General features: G+C 43.7%; 1 protein-coding gene across 2 annotated transcripts in view; it reads left to right on the plus strand.

Annotated features, from left to right (window-relative positions):
• The window catches only part of LOC143792914 (uncharacterized), a 249,204-nt gene that overhangs the window by 13,740 nt on the left and 213,921 nt on the right, over window positions 1-21,543 (plus strand). Inside the window, exons 1-4 of one of the 2 annotated variants that reach the window (XM_077279377.1) lie at window positions 5,246-5,344; window positions 7,456-7,745; window positions 9,738-9,838; window positions 14,624-14,693. In XM_077279377.1, coding sequence (XP_077135492.1) covers window positions 7,538-7,745; window positions 9,738-9,838; window positions 14,624-14,693 — 379 coding nt within the window. In that variant the 5' untranslated portion in view covers window positions 5,246-5,344; window positions 7,456-7,537. Of the gene's footprint in view, window positions 1-5,245; window positions 5,345-7,455; window positions 7,746-9,737; window positions 9,839-14,623; window positions 14,694-21,543 lie in introns of those variants that run through there. The other variant, XM_077279376.1, reaches the window with a different exon arrangement.

The following is a 21,543-nucleotide window of genomic DNA, read 5'->3' on the forward strand; positions in this document are numbered from 1 at the left end:
TCCTACTTTGGAGGAGCTCTCTTCTGCGACGAGCACGCTGTAACATCACTGCAGCCTGTGGTGAGCGCTCTAGTGCAACAGTAGGGCTGCTGCTGTTGGCAGGATCATCCTGGCTTGCTTGTGCTGCTGCTGATGTTGTTGGTGGGGCATCATCTTGGCCAGGTGCTGCTGGAGCTAGATGGGTGGTAGACAAGGATCCTGGAGGGTCTGAGCATGACGCATCTGAGGATGGACCAGCCACCTCTCCTTCCCCAACTGGGTCTATGACCACCTCAGAATCCGACCCTGTCTCCCTCTCAGTGAGGTTAGACTGTGTTCTGTTGTGAAAGTATGGAGGAAATAAAAAAAAAACATAAATGTCTGACCATTCTAAACATATGAGTAAAATGTGTTGTGAGGTTTGTACTTACGGTCTGAGGTCCATACTGGGATTCAAGAAAGTCAATCGATCATAATATATGTATTTTTTTTTTTTTAGGAGGTGCGCCTGACCCACTCCTGTCACGCTGCTGCCTCTCCCTCCTTTATTGATCGCGGATGCTCCGCCATCTTGTCATCGCATCATCCACTGCAACAAAATAGAGTAAAAAAATTTATTACACCATTATGCACAGTGGTCACACAAGGTGTAATTGAATACACAGATTTCAGTGTAGCCTAGGAAGCTGCATTTGTTGAATATATTAAATATTAATTTAAAAAAAACAACATATTAGAATGTAAGGCCACAAGGACAGAGTCCGCTACCCTCTATACCAGTATGTATTTTTTAGGTTGAACACTGTAAGGGACATGTGTAAGAACCCTGTATTTAACCCGTTTCTCATGTCCCGCACCATGGACTTAATGGTGTTACATAAATTACTATATGAAATTAATATCAATTTGATGAAAAATACTTCAAAGGAGTTAGGTACTGCTGTTTCACATTAAAAACAATTTACAAACATGAGTGTACTTACTTATTTGTCTCTGTGCCTCACGTGGCTGCTGGTCATAATGTGGGAATAGGGACCCACATATACTCCTCCATGCTGCCTCTTTTTGGGCCCTGTTGGCATAGTTGGGATCTCTCTGGTCCCAAATGACTGGCCTTTCTTGCACCAAAATAATTAGTAGCATGTCCACATTGATGATGGTAGCCATGCTGATTCTCACTCCGTGGAGGCGTGCAGCAGTCTTCCGGGTTCACTGTCTGGCTTTTTGAGCTAGTTAGTATGTCCCAGCTTCCTGATTGAGGGCTTGGGACATTTCCTGGCACCTGCCAGAGTGTAGCATATTTCTCGCAAGTCACACGCATGGTCCGTATGCATTCCGTATTTTTTGCGCCCCCATAGATTTTCATTGGCGTATTTTTTGCGCGATACGGTGACAAACGCAGCATGCTGCGATTTTGTACGGCCGTACAAGACCGTTTATTACGGATGCGTAATATACAGCTGATAGGAGCAGCACCATAGAGATTCATTGGGACGTGTGTAATGCGTATTTTACGGACGTAGTTTATGCCCTCATACGTCCGTAAAACTCGCTAGTGTGACGCCGGCCTTAGGGTATGTTCACAAAGTGCTTTTTTTGCAGTTTTTTTTTCTCTGCATAGGGAAAAAAAAGCTGTGCTAGCTAGCACATAAAATGCTGCTTGCATTATATGTGTTTTTTCATGTCTTTGTCTTTATTGTTTTTGTTTTTTTTCAATTTAAAAAAAAAAAACACCAACTCAAAATGCAAGGGAAAAAAACACACTGCATGAATGAGATTTTAGAAATTTAATTTGCTGCTACTGTAAAATACCGCATTGTGAACAAGATCCAGTAAAGGTCACCATAGAATTTTTGGCCAGAATGACCATCATTATGTATGGAGACATAACGGTTGTACGCTGCGTACTTGTGCAGCGTCCAACCCGCAGCGTCCAGCTGTTACAGCATAGTGGAAGAAATCCCATGTTCACTATGTGTCCAGAGACGTCCGCGGATCATCTGCATAGACTTACGTGTTTCTTTCCAGACTGCAGCATGTCTATTTATCTTGTGGAGACATGAGCCTCCGCAATATAAATTTCACCCATACAATTTATTGGGTTCGTTGAATCCACGCGGTTCAATGAACATTTGCAGATTCACCTGCGTTCAATAGCCGGCAGCGGTTTGGACGCAGCGGACATGTGCTACTCCCGAAACGCTGCCAATTTCTGAACATTTGCACATACTCTGAGGGTTGTATGTGAAAAAAACACTATCATAGCCTAGTTGACAACCGCTGAAATGTTTACAGAGTTGTATATAATAGAATAAGTGGATGTTGTTTTTGAGATATACGAGGAGCGTTCATTAAAGATTTCCCCTGACCCACTTCCTGTGGACTGAGAGCAATGAAACTTGGCACAGTTATTAGTCCTTCTCTACATAGGTGCCATCTGAGGACACACACATCTCCCATCTCTTTAATCAACTGTAAACACCTCACTTGTAGAAGTCGACAGGTTGCTCCAAAAGCCACGTTGTGACTTCGGAAAGCAGAGTTTCATCATCTGGAAAATGCTTGCCCTTCAAAAATAACTTCATGGTTGGGAAAAGGTGGCAGCTCAATGGTGCGAGGTCTGGTGAATAAGGGGGATGCGGTAGAATTTCAAAGCCACAGGAGTATGCTTCCATTTAGGCAACATGTGAGTTGTGAACTGGTGCATTGTCTTGCAGAATGCAGACACCTTTGGTGAGCTTGCCACATCTCTTGGTTTTGATGGCCTCCCGCAGTTCTGCAGCAGTGAAGCATAGTATGCCCCAGTGATCATGGTACCCTTTGCTATGAAATCCATCAACACTACTCCATGCTGGTCCCAAAATGCTGTGAGCATGACCTTGCCTGCTGAGGGTTGGGCATGTGCCTTCTTTGGAGGCGGCGAGTCATGATACCTCCATTGTATAGACTGGACTTTAATCTCAGGATCATAGTGATGGACCCAGCTTTCATCCTATGTGATCAGTCTGTTGAAAGACTTCCTGCTTTCCATGGCACATCGTCAAGAGAGCCTGAGAGCATTCAACTCTTCCTGCTCCTGGGAAGGTGTGAGCAGCCAGGGAACTCAACGAGCGGATACCTTATGCATGTGAAGATGGTCTTGGATTATTTTATCCACGGACCCCATAATAATCTTGACATTTTGGACTAGGTGGCGAATGGTTATGTGGCGATTTCCAAAAATGGCGACCTCTACTTTCTGGATGGTGTATTTATCAATAGCAGAGTGGGGTCGCCCTGGAATTGGAGCTGTTTGCACCGAAGTCAGACCACATTTGAATTGACGATGCCAGTTCTTGACTACATCATATGATGGGGAATCATCACCATAAACCTCTTTCATCTCATTGAATGTCTCCATTGACACGTGACCTATAGAGACTTCTATCATTACACGTGCAGTTTCAGCGTCCTGTGATAAATAGAAGTGGGTCAGGGGAAATGTTTAATGAATGCCCCTCGTATATGTGTAAAAGCCATGCCACCAGCACCAAGGTGAGGTGGGCATTACGTTTATATAGCTTCCCATTACTGGGTGTCCATAGTTGAGTCCTGTTCCTGTCCGACCCTTATTCACATTGAGGTAATTTTTGTCACATGGTAATGTTTTAATACCAGAGAGTAGGACCATCCTGATTGGGTACACCTTGGCGCTGGTGGAATGACTTTAAGCTTATTTTGATTGAAAACAGTGTTTACTAAGTACCCTATATTATTTATATGCACTATTATTTACTTATAGCATATGTTGATTTTGTTTCTATCTTAAGTTTTTGTTTTTGTTTAATGGCCAGTGTGAACATGCTTTTACACGTTGCATGTATGGCAACTTAGACTCCAGTTCATTTTTCAGTTTTGCTTTAGTTTCTTTATGGCCTCTTCCAATTACTGGGTGTCCACAGTTTTTTGACACATAGTAAGGTTTCTAATACTAGACGTTAGGACCGTCCCAACTGGGTACACTTTGGGGATGGTGGAATGGCTTTTACACTTTTTTTTAAATCAAAAATAGTGTTTGCCAAGAGCACTATGTTATTTATATGCACTATTGCTTTTTACTTGCTTACACCAAGGTGTACAAGTGCTGTACCAAATGCAGTGAAATTGCAAAAAAAAAGTGCAATTCCCCAATTGTTTTGGATTTTTTTTTACCATGTTCACTAAATGCTTAAACTGGCCTGCCATTATGATTCTCCAGGTCCTTACGAGTTCATAGACACCAAATATGTGTAGGTTCTTTTTTATTTAATTGGTGGAAAAAAAATCCAAAGTTTGTATAATAAAAAAAGTTACCATTTTTCGGGATCTGGGTCCAGTTGAGGGCTTATTTTTTGCGCGCAGAGGTGACGTTTTTATTGATACCAATGTGTGTATACGATTTTTTTTTTATCGCCCGATAATGCATTTTATTTGCATGTTGCAGTCACCAAAAACAGTAATTCTGGCGTTTCGATTTTTTTTTTCTCGCTATGCCGTTTACCAATTGGATCAATTCTTTTTATATATTGATAGATCTGTCAATTCTGAACACAGCGATACCAAATATGTGTGTATTTGATTTTTTTTTTCAATTGTTGTATTTTGAATGTGGCGAAAGGGGGTGATTTGAACTTTTATATTTTTAAAAAAAAAATTTTTAATATTTTTAAAAACATTTTTTTATAACTTTTGGCATGTTTCAATAGTCTCCATGGGAGATTAGAAGCTGCCATAACCCAATCGGCTCTGCTTCATACAGGCGATGATCAGATCAGGTCTCATTTTGCATCAATTACTGTATCAATACGTTGTGGCATGGAGGCGATCAGCCTGCGCATTGCTAAGGTGTTATGGAAGCGCAGGTTGCTTTGATAGCAGCCTTCAGCTCGTCTGCATTGTTGGGTCCGGTGTCTCTTATTTTCCTCTTGGCAATACCCCATAGATTCTCTATGGGATTAAAGTCAGGCGAGTTTGTTGGCCAATCAAGCACAGTGATACTGTAGTTTTTAAACCAGGTATTGGTACTTTTGGCAGTGTGGACAGGTGCCAAGTCCTGCTGGAGAATGCAAAAGCATTGTCGGCAGAGGGAAGCATGAAATGCTCTAAAATTTCCTTTGGTCTTGATAAAACACAGTGGACCTACACCAGCAGATGACATGGCTCCTCAAACCATGACTGATTGTGGAAACTTTACACTAGACCTCAAGCAGCTTGGATTGTGACCTCCCCACTCTTCCTCCAGACACTGGGATCTTGATTTCCTAATGAAATGCAAAATTTACTTTCATCTGAAAACAACACCTTGGATCACTGAGCAACAGTCCAGTTCTTTTTCTCCTTGGCCCAGGTAAGACGCTTCTGGCATTGTCTATTGGTCATGAGTGGCTTGACACAAGGAATGCGACACTTGTAGCCCATGTCCTGGATACATCTGTTTGTTGGATCTTGAAGCAATAACTTCAGCAGCAGTCAACTCCTTGTAAATCTCCCCAAAATTTTTGAATGGCCTTGTCTTAACAATCCTTTAAAGGCTGCGGTTATCCCAATTGCTTGTGCACCTTTTTCTATTTTTCCTTCCACTCAACTTTCCATTAATATGCTTGGATACAGCACTCTGTGAACAGCCAGCTTCTTTAGCAATGACCTTTTGTGGCTTACTGTCCTTGTGGAGTGTGTCAATGACTGCCTTCTGGACATCTGTCACGTCAGCAGTCTTCCCCATGATTGTGGAGCCTACCGAAACAGACTAAAGGCCCCGTCTCACATAGCGAGATCGCTAGCGATATCGCTGCTGAGTCACAAGTTTTGTGACGCAACAGCGACCTCAGTAGCGATCTCGCTATGTGTGACACGTACCAGCGATCAGGCCCCTGCTGTGAGATCGCTGGTCGTGTCGGAATGGCCTGGACCTTTTTTTGGTCGGTGAGGTCCCGCTGACATCGCTGAATCGGTGTGTGTGACACCGATCCAGCGATGTCTTCACTGGTAACCAGGGTAAACATCGAGTTACTAAGCGCAGGGCCGCGCTTAGTAACCCGATGTTTACCCTGGTTACCAGCGTAAATGTAAAAACAAACAAACCGTACATACTCACCATCTGATGTCCGTCAGGTCCCTTTGCCGTCTGCTTCCTGCTCTGACTGTGAGCGCCGGCCGTAAAGTGAGAGCACAGCACAGCAGTGACGTTACCACTGCGCTCTGCTCTCACTGTACGGCGGCACTGTCAGAGCAGGAAGCAGACGGCAAGGGACCTGACGGACATCAGATGGTGAGTATGTACGGTTTTTTTTTTTTTACATTTACGCTGGTAACCAGGGTAAACATCGGGTTACTAAGCGCGGCCCTGCGCTTAGTAACCCGATGTTTACCCTGGTTACCCGGGTGCTGCAGGGGGACTTCGGCATCGTTGAAGACAGTTTCAACGATGCCGAAGTCGTTCCCCTGATCGATGGTCGCTGGAGAGAGCTGTCTGTGTGACAGCTCCCCAGCGACCACACAACGACTTGCCAACGATCACGGCCAGGTGGTATCGCTGGTCGTGATCGTTGGTAAATCGCTATGTGAGACGGGGCCTTTAGGGACCTTTATAAACATTTAGGAACCTTTGCAGGTGTTTTTTGTTAATTATTCTAATTTACTGAGATAATGACTTTTGGGTTTTCTTTGGCTGTAAGCCATAATCATCAACATTAACAGAAATAAACACTTGAAATAGATCACTCTGTTTGTAATGACTCTATATAATATATGAGTTTCACTTTTTTATTGAAAAACTGAAATAACTTTTTGATGATATTCTAATTTTGGGAGACGCACCTGTGAATCACTTGGCACAGAGTATACCCATCATAACAAAAAATAGTGTGGCCTCAATAAGGCTAGTTTCACACTAGCGTCGGGCCGACGCTAGCTAGCGTTGTATACGCCGCACAACGGGGGCAGCGGATGCATTTTTCCAGCGCATCCGCCGCCCCATTGTGAGGTGCATGCGAGGCCGGAAAAAGCGGACACGTCGCACAAAAAAACGTTACATGTGGCGGTTTTTTTGTGCCGACCGTCCACCAAAGCACGACCCATCCGTCGCACGACGGTTGCGACGTGTGTCACTGCGTCGCAATCCGTCGCCAATGTTAGTCTATGGAGAAAAAACGCATCCTGCAAGCACTTTTGCAGGATGCGTTTTTTGACCAAAATGACGCATTGCGACGGAGGACAAAAAACGCCAGTGTGAAAGTAGCCTAACTGAAGCGCTCAGTGTACACTAGCTACACTACAATATTTAACATTGACAATGGATTAACGGTGCGGTAACACTCTAAGGATGAATTGACAGTTCCTCTGAGTTGCCGACAGATCTTTACAATGTAAACCGTTTTGCTCTTCTGCCGTTCTCTTTAACTGTAACAGCTGTGATTGAATTCAGCTTGAAGAATTAAAACCTGTTCTTGTATTTTACAGGTTGCATAGTGGTTGGAAACAAGGTTTGAAAGGAGCTTGTTAATTATCTTCCACTCATCTTGCTGCTTTCACAACTTCAGAAATGGCGTGGACTGTTTTTCTTAAAGCTAGAAATTGTATCTCATCATGGAGGCCTGAAACTGGGCTTCTTTATAATAGAGTGTGCCGTACCTGCATACGACAGCTGTCTGTAGGTGCTGGAGAACAAGACTGTCCACCTTCCGGCCAAAGACATTCTGCAGTAAGGATTGGGTGCGCCTCCGGATTCTGGGGTGACACTGCCGCTTCAGGTACCCTTAGAAACGTTTTAACACTTTGCAATGTCCATAGGGTAAATTCTGTTTATGCACAACATAGATACAATTTGATGTGAATCTAAGACCTCAAGTAGGGTTGTACTATGGCTCTGTAGGAGTCTGTGGTCATATTATCTCTGTGTACTTCCTTATTCTCTATGAAGAATATTGATTTCTGCTCGTAATTCGGAATAGGCACTCATATGCCGCAGTACAGCAGAGGCCAAAAGGTGAGAAAAGCAGCAATTTTCTTACACTATCTACTGAAAGTTTCCTTAGCCAGGCATAGCACTCATAAACCCCTTGCCTATTCATCCAGTGGACTGTGCAGCTGCAGTTTTTTTCTCTCCCTTCCTAGCATTAATTTGCATGTTTAGTACAGAAGATAAACCTGTTGTGCACCTCACAATGAAATTTCTGACTCAGAGAACTGTGCAGTGGTCATAATAGCACTCTACGCACTTTATATCATGGCAGTTCATAAGTGGTGATATGCCTTTTTGTGGTCACCATTAAGAGGGACTATAAAGGACATCGAAAGAGTGATCAGCCTGTATATATCCACTTCCCTAAATTTGCATTGGGTATATGGATAACAAATCCCATAGGCAACTATAGGTACACTTTGACTAATAGGTCAGGGTGCAACAGAACCTTTGACACTGTCAGTATATTTAGTCATTTCCTTCCCCACCCTTGTGTTCTTTTGTTGGTTATAGGGCACTTTTGTCACTGTGGTTCCCCTTTAAGTATGTTTTTATATGGTTGAATTTTTTTTACAAGATACCTAATAAAGGTTAAGTTTTAGTATATCCACTTGCGACGTACATTAATCGTACTCAGGCTAGACAAATACAAATTGAATATTTTCAAACTAAAGATAACGAGAAACTCGCGCTAGTCTCTCTCCTCAATCCCCGGAACTGCCGCCAGCACTCGGGACCGGAGCGTTCAGCTGCATAGAAATACATGCCGATCCCGAGTGTCGGCGGCAGTGTTTTGGGTATTGAGGCGAGAGACTCTCGCTAATTTCACGCATTGCACTCGCAAGTGTGACCCCGGCCTAACTGTCAGAAACTATCTTGCCAGTAAATAAAATCTTTCATTTGCAAATTTTCATGTTTTGTTCTTAGTTTTGTCAACCGGATGAGTTCTTTAGTCAGAAAATGTGGTAGATGTTTGACAGACAGAAGTTTACACAAACTGTAATGATTGTGTGTGCATATTTGTTTGTGAGTTCCCTCAAACACAAGAAATGATGAAGATAATTACTGAATATATAGTAACTAGTTACTTAGAGATGTATTGGATCCAAATGACTGATAATTATAATAGTTTCACCGAGAACATTAATTGGGAGATATGCAGTAATTTGGCCACTCATCTCTTTAAGGTACAAAGGGAATCTTTCAGTAGGATCAACCCTCCTAAGTCATCCACATGGCCACGTAGGTCATTGGAAGCTGAATACAATGATACCAGGATATCTGTGATCCGATGTCTTATTTCAGAGAAAGCCACATTTTACTTACTATGTAAATGAACTGTTCAGATCTATGGGCTGGACATGGATCTCTCTGAAAATCTGCCTCCAGAGCTTGTTTTAAATGAAAGGGAAGTTACTAGTGTAAGACATGTAATGCCTGACACTTTGCTCTTGATCTACATTTCTCACACTGGTAATGCTACCTTTCATTTAAAACAAGCTCTGGACACACATTCTCATGCAGTTCTGTGTCCGGCATATAGACCTTATTAAGTCATTTACATATTAAGGAAGACGTGGATTTCTTGGAAATATAACATCGGATCACATATTTGGGTATCATTTTATTCAGCTTCCTATGAGCTACATGACCATATAGACGGCTTAGGAGTGTTGATCCTACTGACAGATTCCCTTTAATGACATTTAGAATTCCAAGCATATTATTCATAATGAATAATAAAATATAATTAAACGGAATGTGTTTTTTTTTGGTACAGTTCCACAGCTTATATATGGGGGAAAGTTGGATTTCTTAGTTTTCGACTACCTATCTGAAATTACAATGTCTCTTCTGACAGCAGTAAAAGCCAAGTCACCTGTAAGTATATTTTCAGTTTTTAATTAGCTAAAGGAATTAAGACACTTGTTCATGTATAAGTTGATGACTTCAGATCTCCACAAACAAACTTGAAAATTACAATGTTATTATGTATTTTTAGAGCACTAATGATTCCCAAGTGACTAATGAAACCCAAAAGTCATTATCTCAGTAAATTAGAATACTTTATAACACCAACTTGAAAAATGATTTTAAAATTTGAAATGTTGACCTACTGAAATGTATGTTCAGTAAATGCACTCAATTCTTTGTCGGGGCTCCTTTTGCATCAGTTACTGCATCAATGCGGCATGGCATGGAGGCGATCAGCCTGTGGCACTGCTGAGGTGTTATGGAAGCCCAAGTTGCTTTGATAGCAGCCTTCAGCTCATCTGCATTGTTGGGCCTGGTGTCTCTCATCTTCCTCTTGACAATACCCCATAGATTCTCTATGGGGTTAAGGTCAGGCGAGTTTGTTGGCCAATCAAGCACAGTGATACTGTTGTTTTAAACCAGTTATTGGTTCTTTTGGCAGTGTGGACAGGTGACAAGTCCTGCTGGAAAATGAAATTTCCATCACCAAAAAGCTTGTCGGCAGAGGGAATCATGAAGTTCTCTCTAACATATCTCTTTGTAGGCGGCTGAGCTGACTTTGGTCTCGATAAAACACAGTGGACCTATACCAGCAGATGACATTGCTCCCCAAACCATCACTGATTGTGGAAACTTCACACTAGACCTCAAGCAGCTTGGATTGTGGCCTCTCCACTCGTCCTCCAGACTCTGGGACCTTGATTTCAAATGAAATGCAAAATTTACTTTAATCTGAAAACAACACCTTGGACCACTGAGCAACAGTCCAGTTCTTTTCCTCTTGGCTTCCCCCAGTAAGACGCTTCTGGCGTTGTCTATTGGTCATGAGTGGCTTGACACAAGGAATGTGACACTTGTAGCCCATGTCCTGGATACGTCTGTGTGTGGTGACTTTTCCCATCAATGACTCCAGCAGTCCACTCCTTGTGAATCTCCCCCAAATTTTTGAATGGCCTTTTCTTAACAATCCTTTCAAAACTTCAGTTATCTTGGTTGCTTGTGCACGTTTTTCTACCACACTTTTTCCTTACACTCAACTTTCCATTAATATGCTTGGATACAGCACTCTGTGTACAGCCAGCTTCTTTAGCAAGGACCTATTGTTACTTACCCTCCTTGTGGAGTGTGTCAGTGACTGCCTTCTGGACATCTCTCAAGTCAGCAGTCTTCTCCATGATTGTGGAGCCTACTGAAACAAACTAAGGGACCTTTTTAAACACTTAGGAAGCCTTTGCAGGTTTTTTGTTAATTATTCTAATATGCTGAGATAATGACAGTTGGTTTTTCATTGGCTGTAAGCCATAATCATCAATGTTAACAGAAATAAACACTTGAAATACATCACTCTGCAATGACTCTTTATCAGACACAGCACAGCCGTCACTCCGGGCCTGTGTGCGCCGGGCGCCGCCTCCTCTTGAAGCATTATCGTCCCCGACGCCTGCGCTGTAAGTACGAAGGGCAGCGCAACTGCGCATGCCCGAAAAAAAAAACTTAATGCACAGGCGCCGGGGACGATAATGCTGCAAGAGGAGGCGGCGCCCGGCGCGCACAGGCCCGGAGTGACAGCTGTGCTGCGTCTGATAAGGAAGGAAGGTATGTCCCGCCTCTGGGATGGTTTCACGGTATGAGGGGGCACATTTTATAAACGTTTATTTCAGCGTGTGTAGGCATCATAACTAAAAGAGCCACCTTGTCAGAATGCAGCATTTGTGCTGCACAAGGTGGCATTTTTAGTTACAAACCTCTGAGGGGGTAGACAGGTTCCCTTTAAATGAGTACACTATATAGTAAGGGACTGTGCTATATATAGGAAGTCTACATTCCTGTATCTGTGTGCAATGTCTGTGTTCTGCACGCTTTTACAGACCCATTGAGCATTTTCTAGTCTGATCCTCAAAATCGGAGGATATTCTCTGACCCTCGCAGATCTCATTCTCATATCTGTGATTTTCATGGATGTATAAATGGACCTACAAAACTCTAAGAGCCAGAGTGCTGTCCAAAAAATAAAAAAATAAAAATCTGGCAGCACACAGACATATCACACAAATGTGAGAATGTTGCCTATGGGATTTTACAGATAACTCTTTCAGTCTACGTCACACAGTGCAGATACAGAATAATATCTACATCCAGGCACTTATCGCTGACGTCTCTCTGATTCGAGTCAATTTCTGATGTTTCTTCTCCATCTATTCATACCTTAATATCGACATCTCCCATCCTCGACTCGACTTGTCACAATGATAGTCTCGGCCCTGAAAATAACAAGGTCACTTACAGTGTATGTCTCCCCCCTGAATACAGATATGTACCCCACCATTAATATACTATTAGCCATGCATCGGTGATAAACAGCACTGACCCCCACCACCACCCACCCCTTATATTAACTCTAATCTCTTCCTCCCATATTAGCCATGCATCGGTGATAAACAGCACTGACCCCCACCACCACCCACCCCTTATATTAACTCTAATCTCTTCCTCCCAATAATATAAATTATTCAGTCTGTGACTGTCCCCGATTAACTGTAAGGCTATGTGCACGCGGAAAATATACAAGATTTTACAGTACAAGCAAAGTAAATGAGATGAGATCCCTGAAGTCTCATGCACATGTTGCTTATTTTTCCTTCCAGATTTACAGCAGGTTAAAATCTGCATTATGTCAATTTTTGCAGCGTATTTCACCCGTACAAATGAGTAGTGGCAAAAAAATGAATTTTACGTAGCGTTCTTCCTGCCAATACATTAGGATATGCAGCAGAATTTTCTCCTGCATATTCTGAACTTGTGCACACAGCCTTAGTCCCTGTAATGTGTCCCTCCATTCATTATAAGTACTTGATAGCATCATCATGAATTTGGGGGTGGGAGAAGACGCCATCAGGCACTGAGCATTCTCTGCCACCTCCCACCAATTCATTACAAGTCCCTGACAGAATCTTCTCCCATTTTTCAATTCATTATAAATTGTCCTATGCACCTTACTCTCTCCTCTCCCGCTCCCCAATAAATTTTAAGTTCCTGATAGCGTCTTCCCCCATCTCACAACTTATTATAACACCATAAGGGGCTTAGAACCCTCTCCACCACCCAATTAATTTTACATCGATCTCTAATGTTGTCCTCCTCCTGTCCATACCTCCATTATAAGTACCCCACCTCCATCATTGCCTTCTCCACCACCTCCATCATTGCCTTCGGCCCCACCTCCATCATTGCCTTCTCCCCCACCTCCATTATTGTTCTCTTCTTCCCCACCACCCTTGATTGTCCTGAACCTCTCCCCAGTGTATTGGTCAAAAAAAAGCCCAACCACTTACCTCTCCGACCATTCCCCCGCAGCATTGTCATCACCGGCAACTTTCTCTCTGACAACACAGCTGCTGCTTGCTGACGTGATCCAGCCGCTCGCGCCTCTGTCAGACAGGGCCGGACAGGAAGCAGAGGACGTATCCTTGCAGCTTCGCTGCCATTTTCTCCTGTAGGAAGCGGGACCATATTTCTGTTCGGTCAGACACGGCCATTACACAGTATACAGCAGGGGCACATTTATTAGATTATCTCAGCACAGGAACATTTTATTTAAGCACATCTAATTGTGGAAATTATTATTATTTTAAGATCTATTAATTAAAATGAACTTTTGTTCGTGGAAAAACCCCTTCAAGCCTATACCTTAACATTTAATCTATTTACAAAAATCTGATGGTTTTGATGTAAGAAATGTATTTAAATGCTAGCTCTATTTTTTTTTTCTTTCTTGCATATAGCAACATAAAATCACTTGGACATTTTGCATATTAAGTTTTTAATCACCCTATTTAAAAACAAACAAACAAACAAGCAAAGTTTTGATTGGTCTTTGTGGTCTCAGGTGCTAAGGTGGCATCAGGTTTTCATAGGTGTGTAACGGTACGATCCGTGACGTTCCAGCGATATCCATACGATATCGCTGTGTCTGACACGCAGCAGCGATCAGGGACCCTGCTGAGAATCGTACGTCGTAGCAGATCGTTTGGAACTTTCTTTCGTCGCTGGATCTCCCGCTGCCATCGTTGGATCGGTGTGTGTGACACCGATCCAACGATGCGTTCGCTTGTAACCAGGGTAAACATCGGGTTACTAAGCGCAGGGCCGCGCTTAGTAACCCGATGTTTACCCTGGTTACCATCGTAAAAGTAAAAAAAAACAAACAGTACATACTCACATTCCGGTGTCCGTCAGGTCCCTTGCAGTCTGCTTCCCGCTCTGACTGACTGCCGGCCGGAAAGTAAGAGCAGAGCACAGCGGTGACGTCACCGCTGTGATCTGCTTTCACTTTACGGCGGCACTCAGTCAGAGCGGGAAGCAGATTGCGAGGGACCTGACGGACACCGGAATGTGAGTATGTACTGTTTGTTTTTTTTTACTTTTACGATGGTAACCAGAGTAAATATCGGGTTACTAAGCGCGGCCCTGCGCTTAGTAACCCGATGTTTACCCTGGTTACCCGGGGCCTTCGGCATCGTTGGTCGCTGGAGAGCTGTCTGTGTGACAGCTCCCCAGCGACCACACAACGACTTGCCAACGATCACGGCCAGGTCGTATCGCTGGTCGTGATCGTTGGAAAGTTGCAGAGTGTGACAGTACCCTAAGTGTACAGTATAATTATGTTCTGATAAGATTGCTTTGTACTTGCAGAGCCTAGGATTTACTCCAGACTTTGTACACACAGCTATGGCCCCATATCTGAAAGACCTTCATAAATCAGGTATTTTATATTACATTATAATAATTGTAATTTTTATAGCGCCAATATCTTCAGCACCACTTAACATTTTAGAGGGGACTTGTACCGACAATAAAAGACATTACAGAATAACGATAATCACATAAACAGCAGATACCAAGAGGAATAAGGGCCCTGCTCGCAAGCCTACAATCTATGAGGAAATAGGGGAGACACGAAAGGTGGATGGTAACAATTGCTTTCATTGTTCGGAACAGCCATAATGTAAGAAATCGGATGTTCACGTAATGCTGCATGAATCGGTTACCAGCCAGAATTTGTAAAAGTACAGACAGAGAAGGCTATTAAATACATAAAGCGTGTGAGAACATGATACAAGGATCCTGGTTATGAAGAAAATTGAATGGGTAACACAAGGATAGTTAAATAAATGTGGTGAGGCAGTAGGCCAGTCAGAAGTTATGTGTTTTTTTAGGCCACACTTAAAACTGTGGGTATTGGAGATTAATCGAACTATCCTGGGTAGTGTATGCCAAAGAATTGGTGCAGCATGTGAGAAATCTTGAAGATGGTAGTGGGAGGTTCTGATTATTGAGGATGTTAACCTCAGGTCATTAGCAGAAGGGAGGGCACGGGTAGAGTGGTAGACTGAGACAAGGTAGGAGATGTAGTGTGGTGCTGAACCGTGGAGCGCTTTGTGGGTGAGAGTGATAAGTTTGTATTGAACTCTGGAGTGGATGGGTAACCAGTGCAATGACTGGCACAAGGTAGAGGTATTGGTGTAATGGCTGGATAGGAATATGATCCTGGCTGCAGCATTCAAGACACATTGAAGAGGGGAGGGTTTGGTAAGAGGAAGACTGATTAGTAGAGGGCTACAATAGTCCAGACGAGAATGAATAAGAGCAACAGGAAGAGTTTTTGCAGAGTTGAAAGTAAGAAAAGGTTGAATTCTAGAAATGTTTTTGAGGTGCAGATAATAAGAGCGAACCAGTGATCGGATGTGGGGGGTGAATGAAAGCTATGAGTCAAGTATGACCCCAAGACAGTGGGCATGTTGCTGGGGAGTAATGGTAGAACCACAAACGGAAATGGCAATGTCGGGCATAGGTAGGTTAGTAGAGGGAGGATACTGTCATGGTTCCCAATGGCAGGGGAACGTCAGGACACATAAATCACGAACGAGCTCTTGGGTGATGGAATCTCGAGCTGACCGTGAGCTAAACCTACCACACAACTAATAGTGGCCGGGGGGCGTGCCTAAGTTTTATCCCTAGACGTCTCTCGCCAGCCGGAGAACTACCTTACCCTAGTAGAGGAAAAAACAGACCTGGCTTACCTCTAGGGAAATTCCCCCAAAAAGGAGACAGAAGCCCCCCACATATATTGACGGTGAGTTCAGAGGAAAAGACATACGCAGTATGAAGGTAGGTTCAGCAAAGCGAGGTCCGCTTACTAGATAGTAGAAAGATACAAAAGGGAACTGCACGGTCAGCTGAAAACCCTTTTAAAATACCATCCTGAAATTACTTTAAAACTCATGTGTCAACTCATGACACCGGAGTGGTAATTTCAGCCCACAAGAGCTTCCAGCTACAGAGAATGACTTAACTGTAAACTGGAACAAAAATGCAAACAAACTTAGGACTAAGAGTCCAACTTAGCTGATCAGTAGTCTAGGAGCAGGAACATGCAACAGAAAGGCTCTAGTTACATTGATGGCCGGCAAGGCAATGACTGAAGAGCAGGATTAAATAGGAACACCCCACTACTGATGAAAACAGGTGAACTGAGAAAGAAAACAGACCCGAGTCACCAGTACCACTAGCCACCACCAGAAGGAGCCCAAAAGCAGATTCACAACAGTACCCCCCCCTCAAGGAGGGGGCACCGAACCCTCACAAGAACCACCAGGGCGATCCGGATGAGCCCTTTGAAAGGCACGAACCAAATCAGAGGCATGAACATCAGAAGCAGTTACCCAAGAATTATCTTCTTGACCATAGCCCTTCCACTTAACCAGATATTGTAGTCTCCGTCTGGAAATACGGGAGTCCAAGATTTTCTCTACAACATACTCCAATTCACCCTCAACCAGCACAGGAGCAGGAGGCTCGGTAGAAGGAACAACCGGCACCTCATACCTCCGCAACAACGACCGATGGAAGACATTATGGATAGCGAAAGATGCCGGAAGGTCTAAACGAAAGGATACAGGGTTAAGAATCTCCAAAATCCTATAAGGACCGATGAATCGAGGCTTAAACTTAGGAGAAGAAACCCTCATAGGGACAAAACGGGAAGACAACCACACCAAGTCCCCAACACGAAGACGAGGACCAACACGACGACGGCGGTTAGCAAAATGCTGAGTCTTCTCCTGGGACAACTTCAAATTGTCCACCACCTGTCCCCAAATCCGATGCAACCTATCCACCATAGTATCCACCCCCGGACAATCCGAAGACTCCACCTGACCGGAAGAAAAACGAGGGTGAAACCCCGAATTGCAAAAGAAAGGAGAAACCAAAGTGGCAGAACTAGCCCGATTATTGAGGGCAAACTCTGCCAACGGCAAAAAGGCAACCCAGTCATCCTGATCCGCAGACACAAAACACCTCAAATAAGTCTCCAACGTCTGATTAGTTCGCTCAGTCTGGCCATTAGTCTGAGGATGGAACGCAGACGAAAAAGACAAATCAATGCCCATCCTAGCACAGAATGCCCGCCAAAATCTAGACACGAACTGGGTCCCCCTGTCAGAAACGATATTTTCCGGAATACCATGCAAGCGAACCACATTTTGAAAAAACAGAGGAACCAATTCGGATGAGGAAGGCAACTTAGGCAAGGGTACCAAATGAACCATCTTTGAAAAACGGTCACACACCACCCAGATGACAGACATTTTCTGAGAAGCAGGGAGATCAGAAATAAAATCCATAGAGATGTGAGTCCAAGGCCTCTTCGGAATAGGCAAGGATAACAACAATCCGCTAGCCCGAGAACAACAAGGCTTGGCCCGAGCACAAACATCACAAGACTGCACAAAAACTCGTACATCTCGAGACAGGGAAGGCCACCAGAAGGACCTAGCCACCAAATCCCTAGTTCCAAAGATTCCAGGATGACCTGCCAATGCAGAAGAATGAACCTCCGAGATGACTCTGCTGGTCCAATCATCAGGAACAAACAGTCTACCAGGCGGGCAACGATCAGGTCTATCCGCCTGAAACTCCTGCAAAGCCCGTCGCAGGTCTGGGGAAACAGCAGATAATATCACCCCATCCTTAAGGATACCTGTAGGTTCAGAATCACCAGGGGAATCAGGCTCAAAACTCCTAGAAAGGGCATCCGCCTTCACATTTTTAGAACCTGGTAGGTATGAGACCACAAAATTAAACCGAGAGAAAAACAACGACCAGCGCGCCTGTCTAGGATTCAGGCGCTTGGCAGACTCAAGATAAATCAGATTCTTGTGATCGGTCAATACCACCACCTGATGTCTAGCCCCCTCAAGCCAATGACGCCACTCCTCAAAAGCCCACTTCATAGCCAAAAGCTCCCGATTACCAATATCATAGTTTCGCTCGGCGGGCGAAAATTTTCGAGAAAACAACGCACAAGGTCTCATCACGGAGCAGTCGGAACTTTTCTGCGACAAAACCGCCCCAGCTCCGATCTCGGAAGCGTCGACCTCAACCTGAAAAGGAAGAGCAACATCAGGCTGACGCAACACAGGGGCAGAAGAAAAGCGGCGCTTAAGCTCCCGAAAGGCCTCCACAGCAGCAGGGGACCAATCAGTAACATCAGCACCCTTTTTAGTCAAATCAGTCAAAGGTTTAGCAACATCCGAAAAACCAGTTATAAATCGACGATAAAAATTAGCAAAGCCCAAGAATTTCTGTAGGCTCTTAAGAGAAGTAGGTTGCGTCCAATCACAAATAGCCCGAACCTTGACAGGATCCATCTCAATGGAAGAAGGGGAAAAAATGTACCCCAAAAAAGAAATCTTTTGAACCCCAAAAATACACTTAGAACCCTTCACACACAAGGAATTAGCCCGCAAAACCTGAAAAACCCTCCTGGCTTGTTGGACATGAGAGTCCCAGTCATCCGAAAAAATCAAAATATCATCCAGATACACAATCATAAATTTATCCAAATATTCACGGAAAATGTTATGCATAAAGGACTGAAAGACTGAAGGGGCATTTGAAAGACCAAAAGGCATTACTAAATACTCAAAATGGCCCTCGGGCGTATTAAATGCGGTTTTCCACTCATCCCCCTGCTTAATTCGCACCAAATTATACGCCCCGCGAAGATCAATCTTAGAGAACCACTTAGCCCCCTTTATTCGAGCAAACAAATCAGTCAGCAGTGGCAAAGGATACTGATATTTGACTGTAATTTTATTCAAGAGTCGATAATCAATACACGGCCTCAAAGAGCCATCTTTTTTAGATACAAAGAAAAAACCGGCTCCTAAGGGAGATGAAGAAGGACGAATATGTCCCTTTTCCAGAGACTCCTTAATATACTCTCGCATAGCAACATGTTCAGGTACGGATAAATTAAACAAACGACCCTTTGGAAATTTACTGCCTGGAATCAGATCTATGGTACAATCGCAATCTCTGTGAGGAGGGAGTGAACCAAGCTTAGGCTCCTCAAAAACATCACGATAATCAGACAAAAATGCCGGAATCTCAGAGGGAATAGATGATGAAATGGAAACCAAAGGTACGTCCCCATGAGCCCCCTGACAACCCCAGCTTAACACAGACATTGCTTTCCAGTCAAGGACTGGGTTATGAGATTGTAACCATGGCAATCCGAGCACCAAAACATCATGTAGATTGTACAACACAAGGAAGCGAATCACCTCCTGATGGTCTGGAGTCATACGCATAGTCACTTGTGTCCAGTATTGTGGTTTATTACTAGCCAATGGCGTAGAATCAATACCCTTCAGTGGTATAGGGACTTCCAGAGGCTCTAGATTAAACCCACAGCGCCTGGCAAAGGACCAATCCATAAGACTCAAAGCGGCGCCAGAGTCGACATAGGCGTCCGCGGTAATTGACGATAATGAACAAATCAAGGTCACAGATAGAATAAACTTAGACTGTAAAGTGCCAATTGAAACAGACTTATCAACCTTCTTTGTGCGTCTAGAGCATGCTGATATAACATGAGTTGAATCACCACAATAGAAGCACAACCCATTTTTTCGCCTAAAATTCTGCCGTTCGCTTCTGGACAGAATTCTATCACATTGCATATTCTCTGGCGCCTTCTCAGAAGACACCGCCAAATGGTGCACAGGTTTACGCTCCCGCAAACGCCGATCAATCTGAATAGCCATTGTCATGGACTCATTCAGACCTGTAGGCGCAGGGAACCCCACCATAACATCCTTAATGGCATCAGAGAGACCCTCTCTGAAATTCGCCGCCAAAGCGCACTCATTCCACTGAGTAAGCACAGACCATTTACGAAATTTTTGGCAGTATATTTCAGCTTCATCTTGCCCTTGAGATAGGGCCATCAAGGCTTTTTCAGCCTGAATCTCTAAATTAGGTTCCTCATAAAGCAACCCCAAAGCCAGAAAAAATGCATCCACATTGAGCAACGCAGGATCCCCTGGTGCCAATGCAAATGCCCAATGTTGAGGGTCACCTCGCAGCAAGGAAATTACAATCTTAACCTGCTGTGCGGGATCTCCAGCTGAGCGAGGTCTCAGAGAAAGAAATAATTTACAATTATATTTGAAATTCAGAAAACGAGATCTATCTCCGGAGAAAAACTCTGGTATAGGAATTCTAGGTTCAGATATAGGAGCATGTATAACAAAATCCTGTAAATTTTGAACTTTTGTGGCAAGATTATTCAAACCTGTAGCCAAACTCTGAGGATCCATTTTAAGCAGGTGAGATCAGAGCAATTCAAGGGTTAGAAGGAGAGGGAGACAAAGACTGCAATTAGAGCTGAAATGCAACTGATTCAACTATAGAGCAAACACAGAGGGAAAAAAAAAAAAAATTTGCAGACTTCTTTTTCTCTCCTTTCTTCTGCCAACAGTTTTAACATAGTTACATAGTTACATAGTTATTAAGGTTGAAAGAAGACTGTAAGTCCATCTAGTTCAACCCATAGCCTAACCTAACATGCCCTAACATGTTGATCCAGGGGAAGGCAAAAAAAACCCATGTGGCAAAGAGTAACTCCACCATGGGGAAAAAAATTCCTTCCCGACTCCACACACGGCAATCAGACTAGTTCCCTGGATCAACGCCTTATCAAGGAATCTAGTGTATATACCCTGTAACATTATACTTTTCCAGAAAGGTATCCAGTCCCCTCTTAAATTTAATTAATGAATCACTCATTACAACATCATACGGCAGAGAGTTCCATAGTCTCACTGCTCTTACAGTAAAGAATCCGCGTCTGTTATTATGCTTAAACCTTCTTTCCTCCAGACGTAGAGGATGCCCCCTTGTCCCTGTCCCTGTCTCAGGTCTATGATTAAAAAGATCATCAGAAAGGTCTTTGTACTGTCCCCTCACGTGGCCGGCCATACTGTCATGGTTCCCAATGGCAGGGGAACGTCAGGACACATAAATCACGAACGAGCTCTTGGGTGATGGAATCTCGAGCTGACCGTGAGCTAAACCTACCACACAACTAATAGTGGCCGGGGGGCGTGCCTAAGTTTTATCCCTAGACGTCTCTCGCCAGCCGGAGAACTACCTTACCCTAGTAGAGGAAAAAACAGACCTGGCTTACCTCTAGGGAAATTCCCCCAAAAAGGAGACAGAAGCCCCCCACATATATTGACGGTGAGTTCAGAGGAAAAGACATA

The sequence above is a fragment of the Ranitomeya variabilis genome, chromosome 1 (assembly GCF_051348905.1).
Source record: "Ranitomeya variabilis isolate aRanVar5 chromosome 1, aRanVar5.hap1, whole genome shotgun sequence".
Taxonomy (NCBI): Eukaryota; Metazoa; Chordata; class Amphibia; order Anura; family Dendrobatidae; genus Ranitomeya; species Ranitomeya variabilis.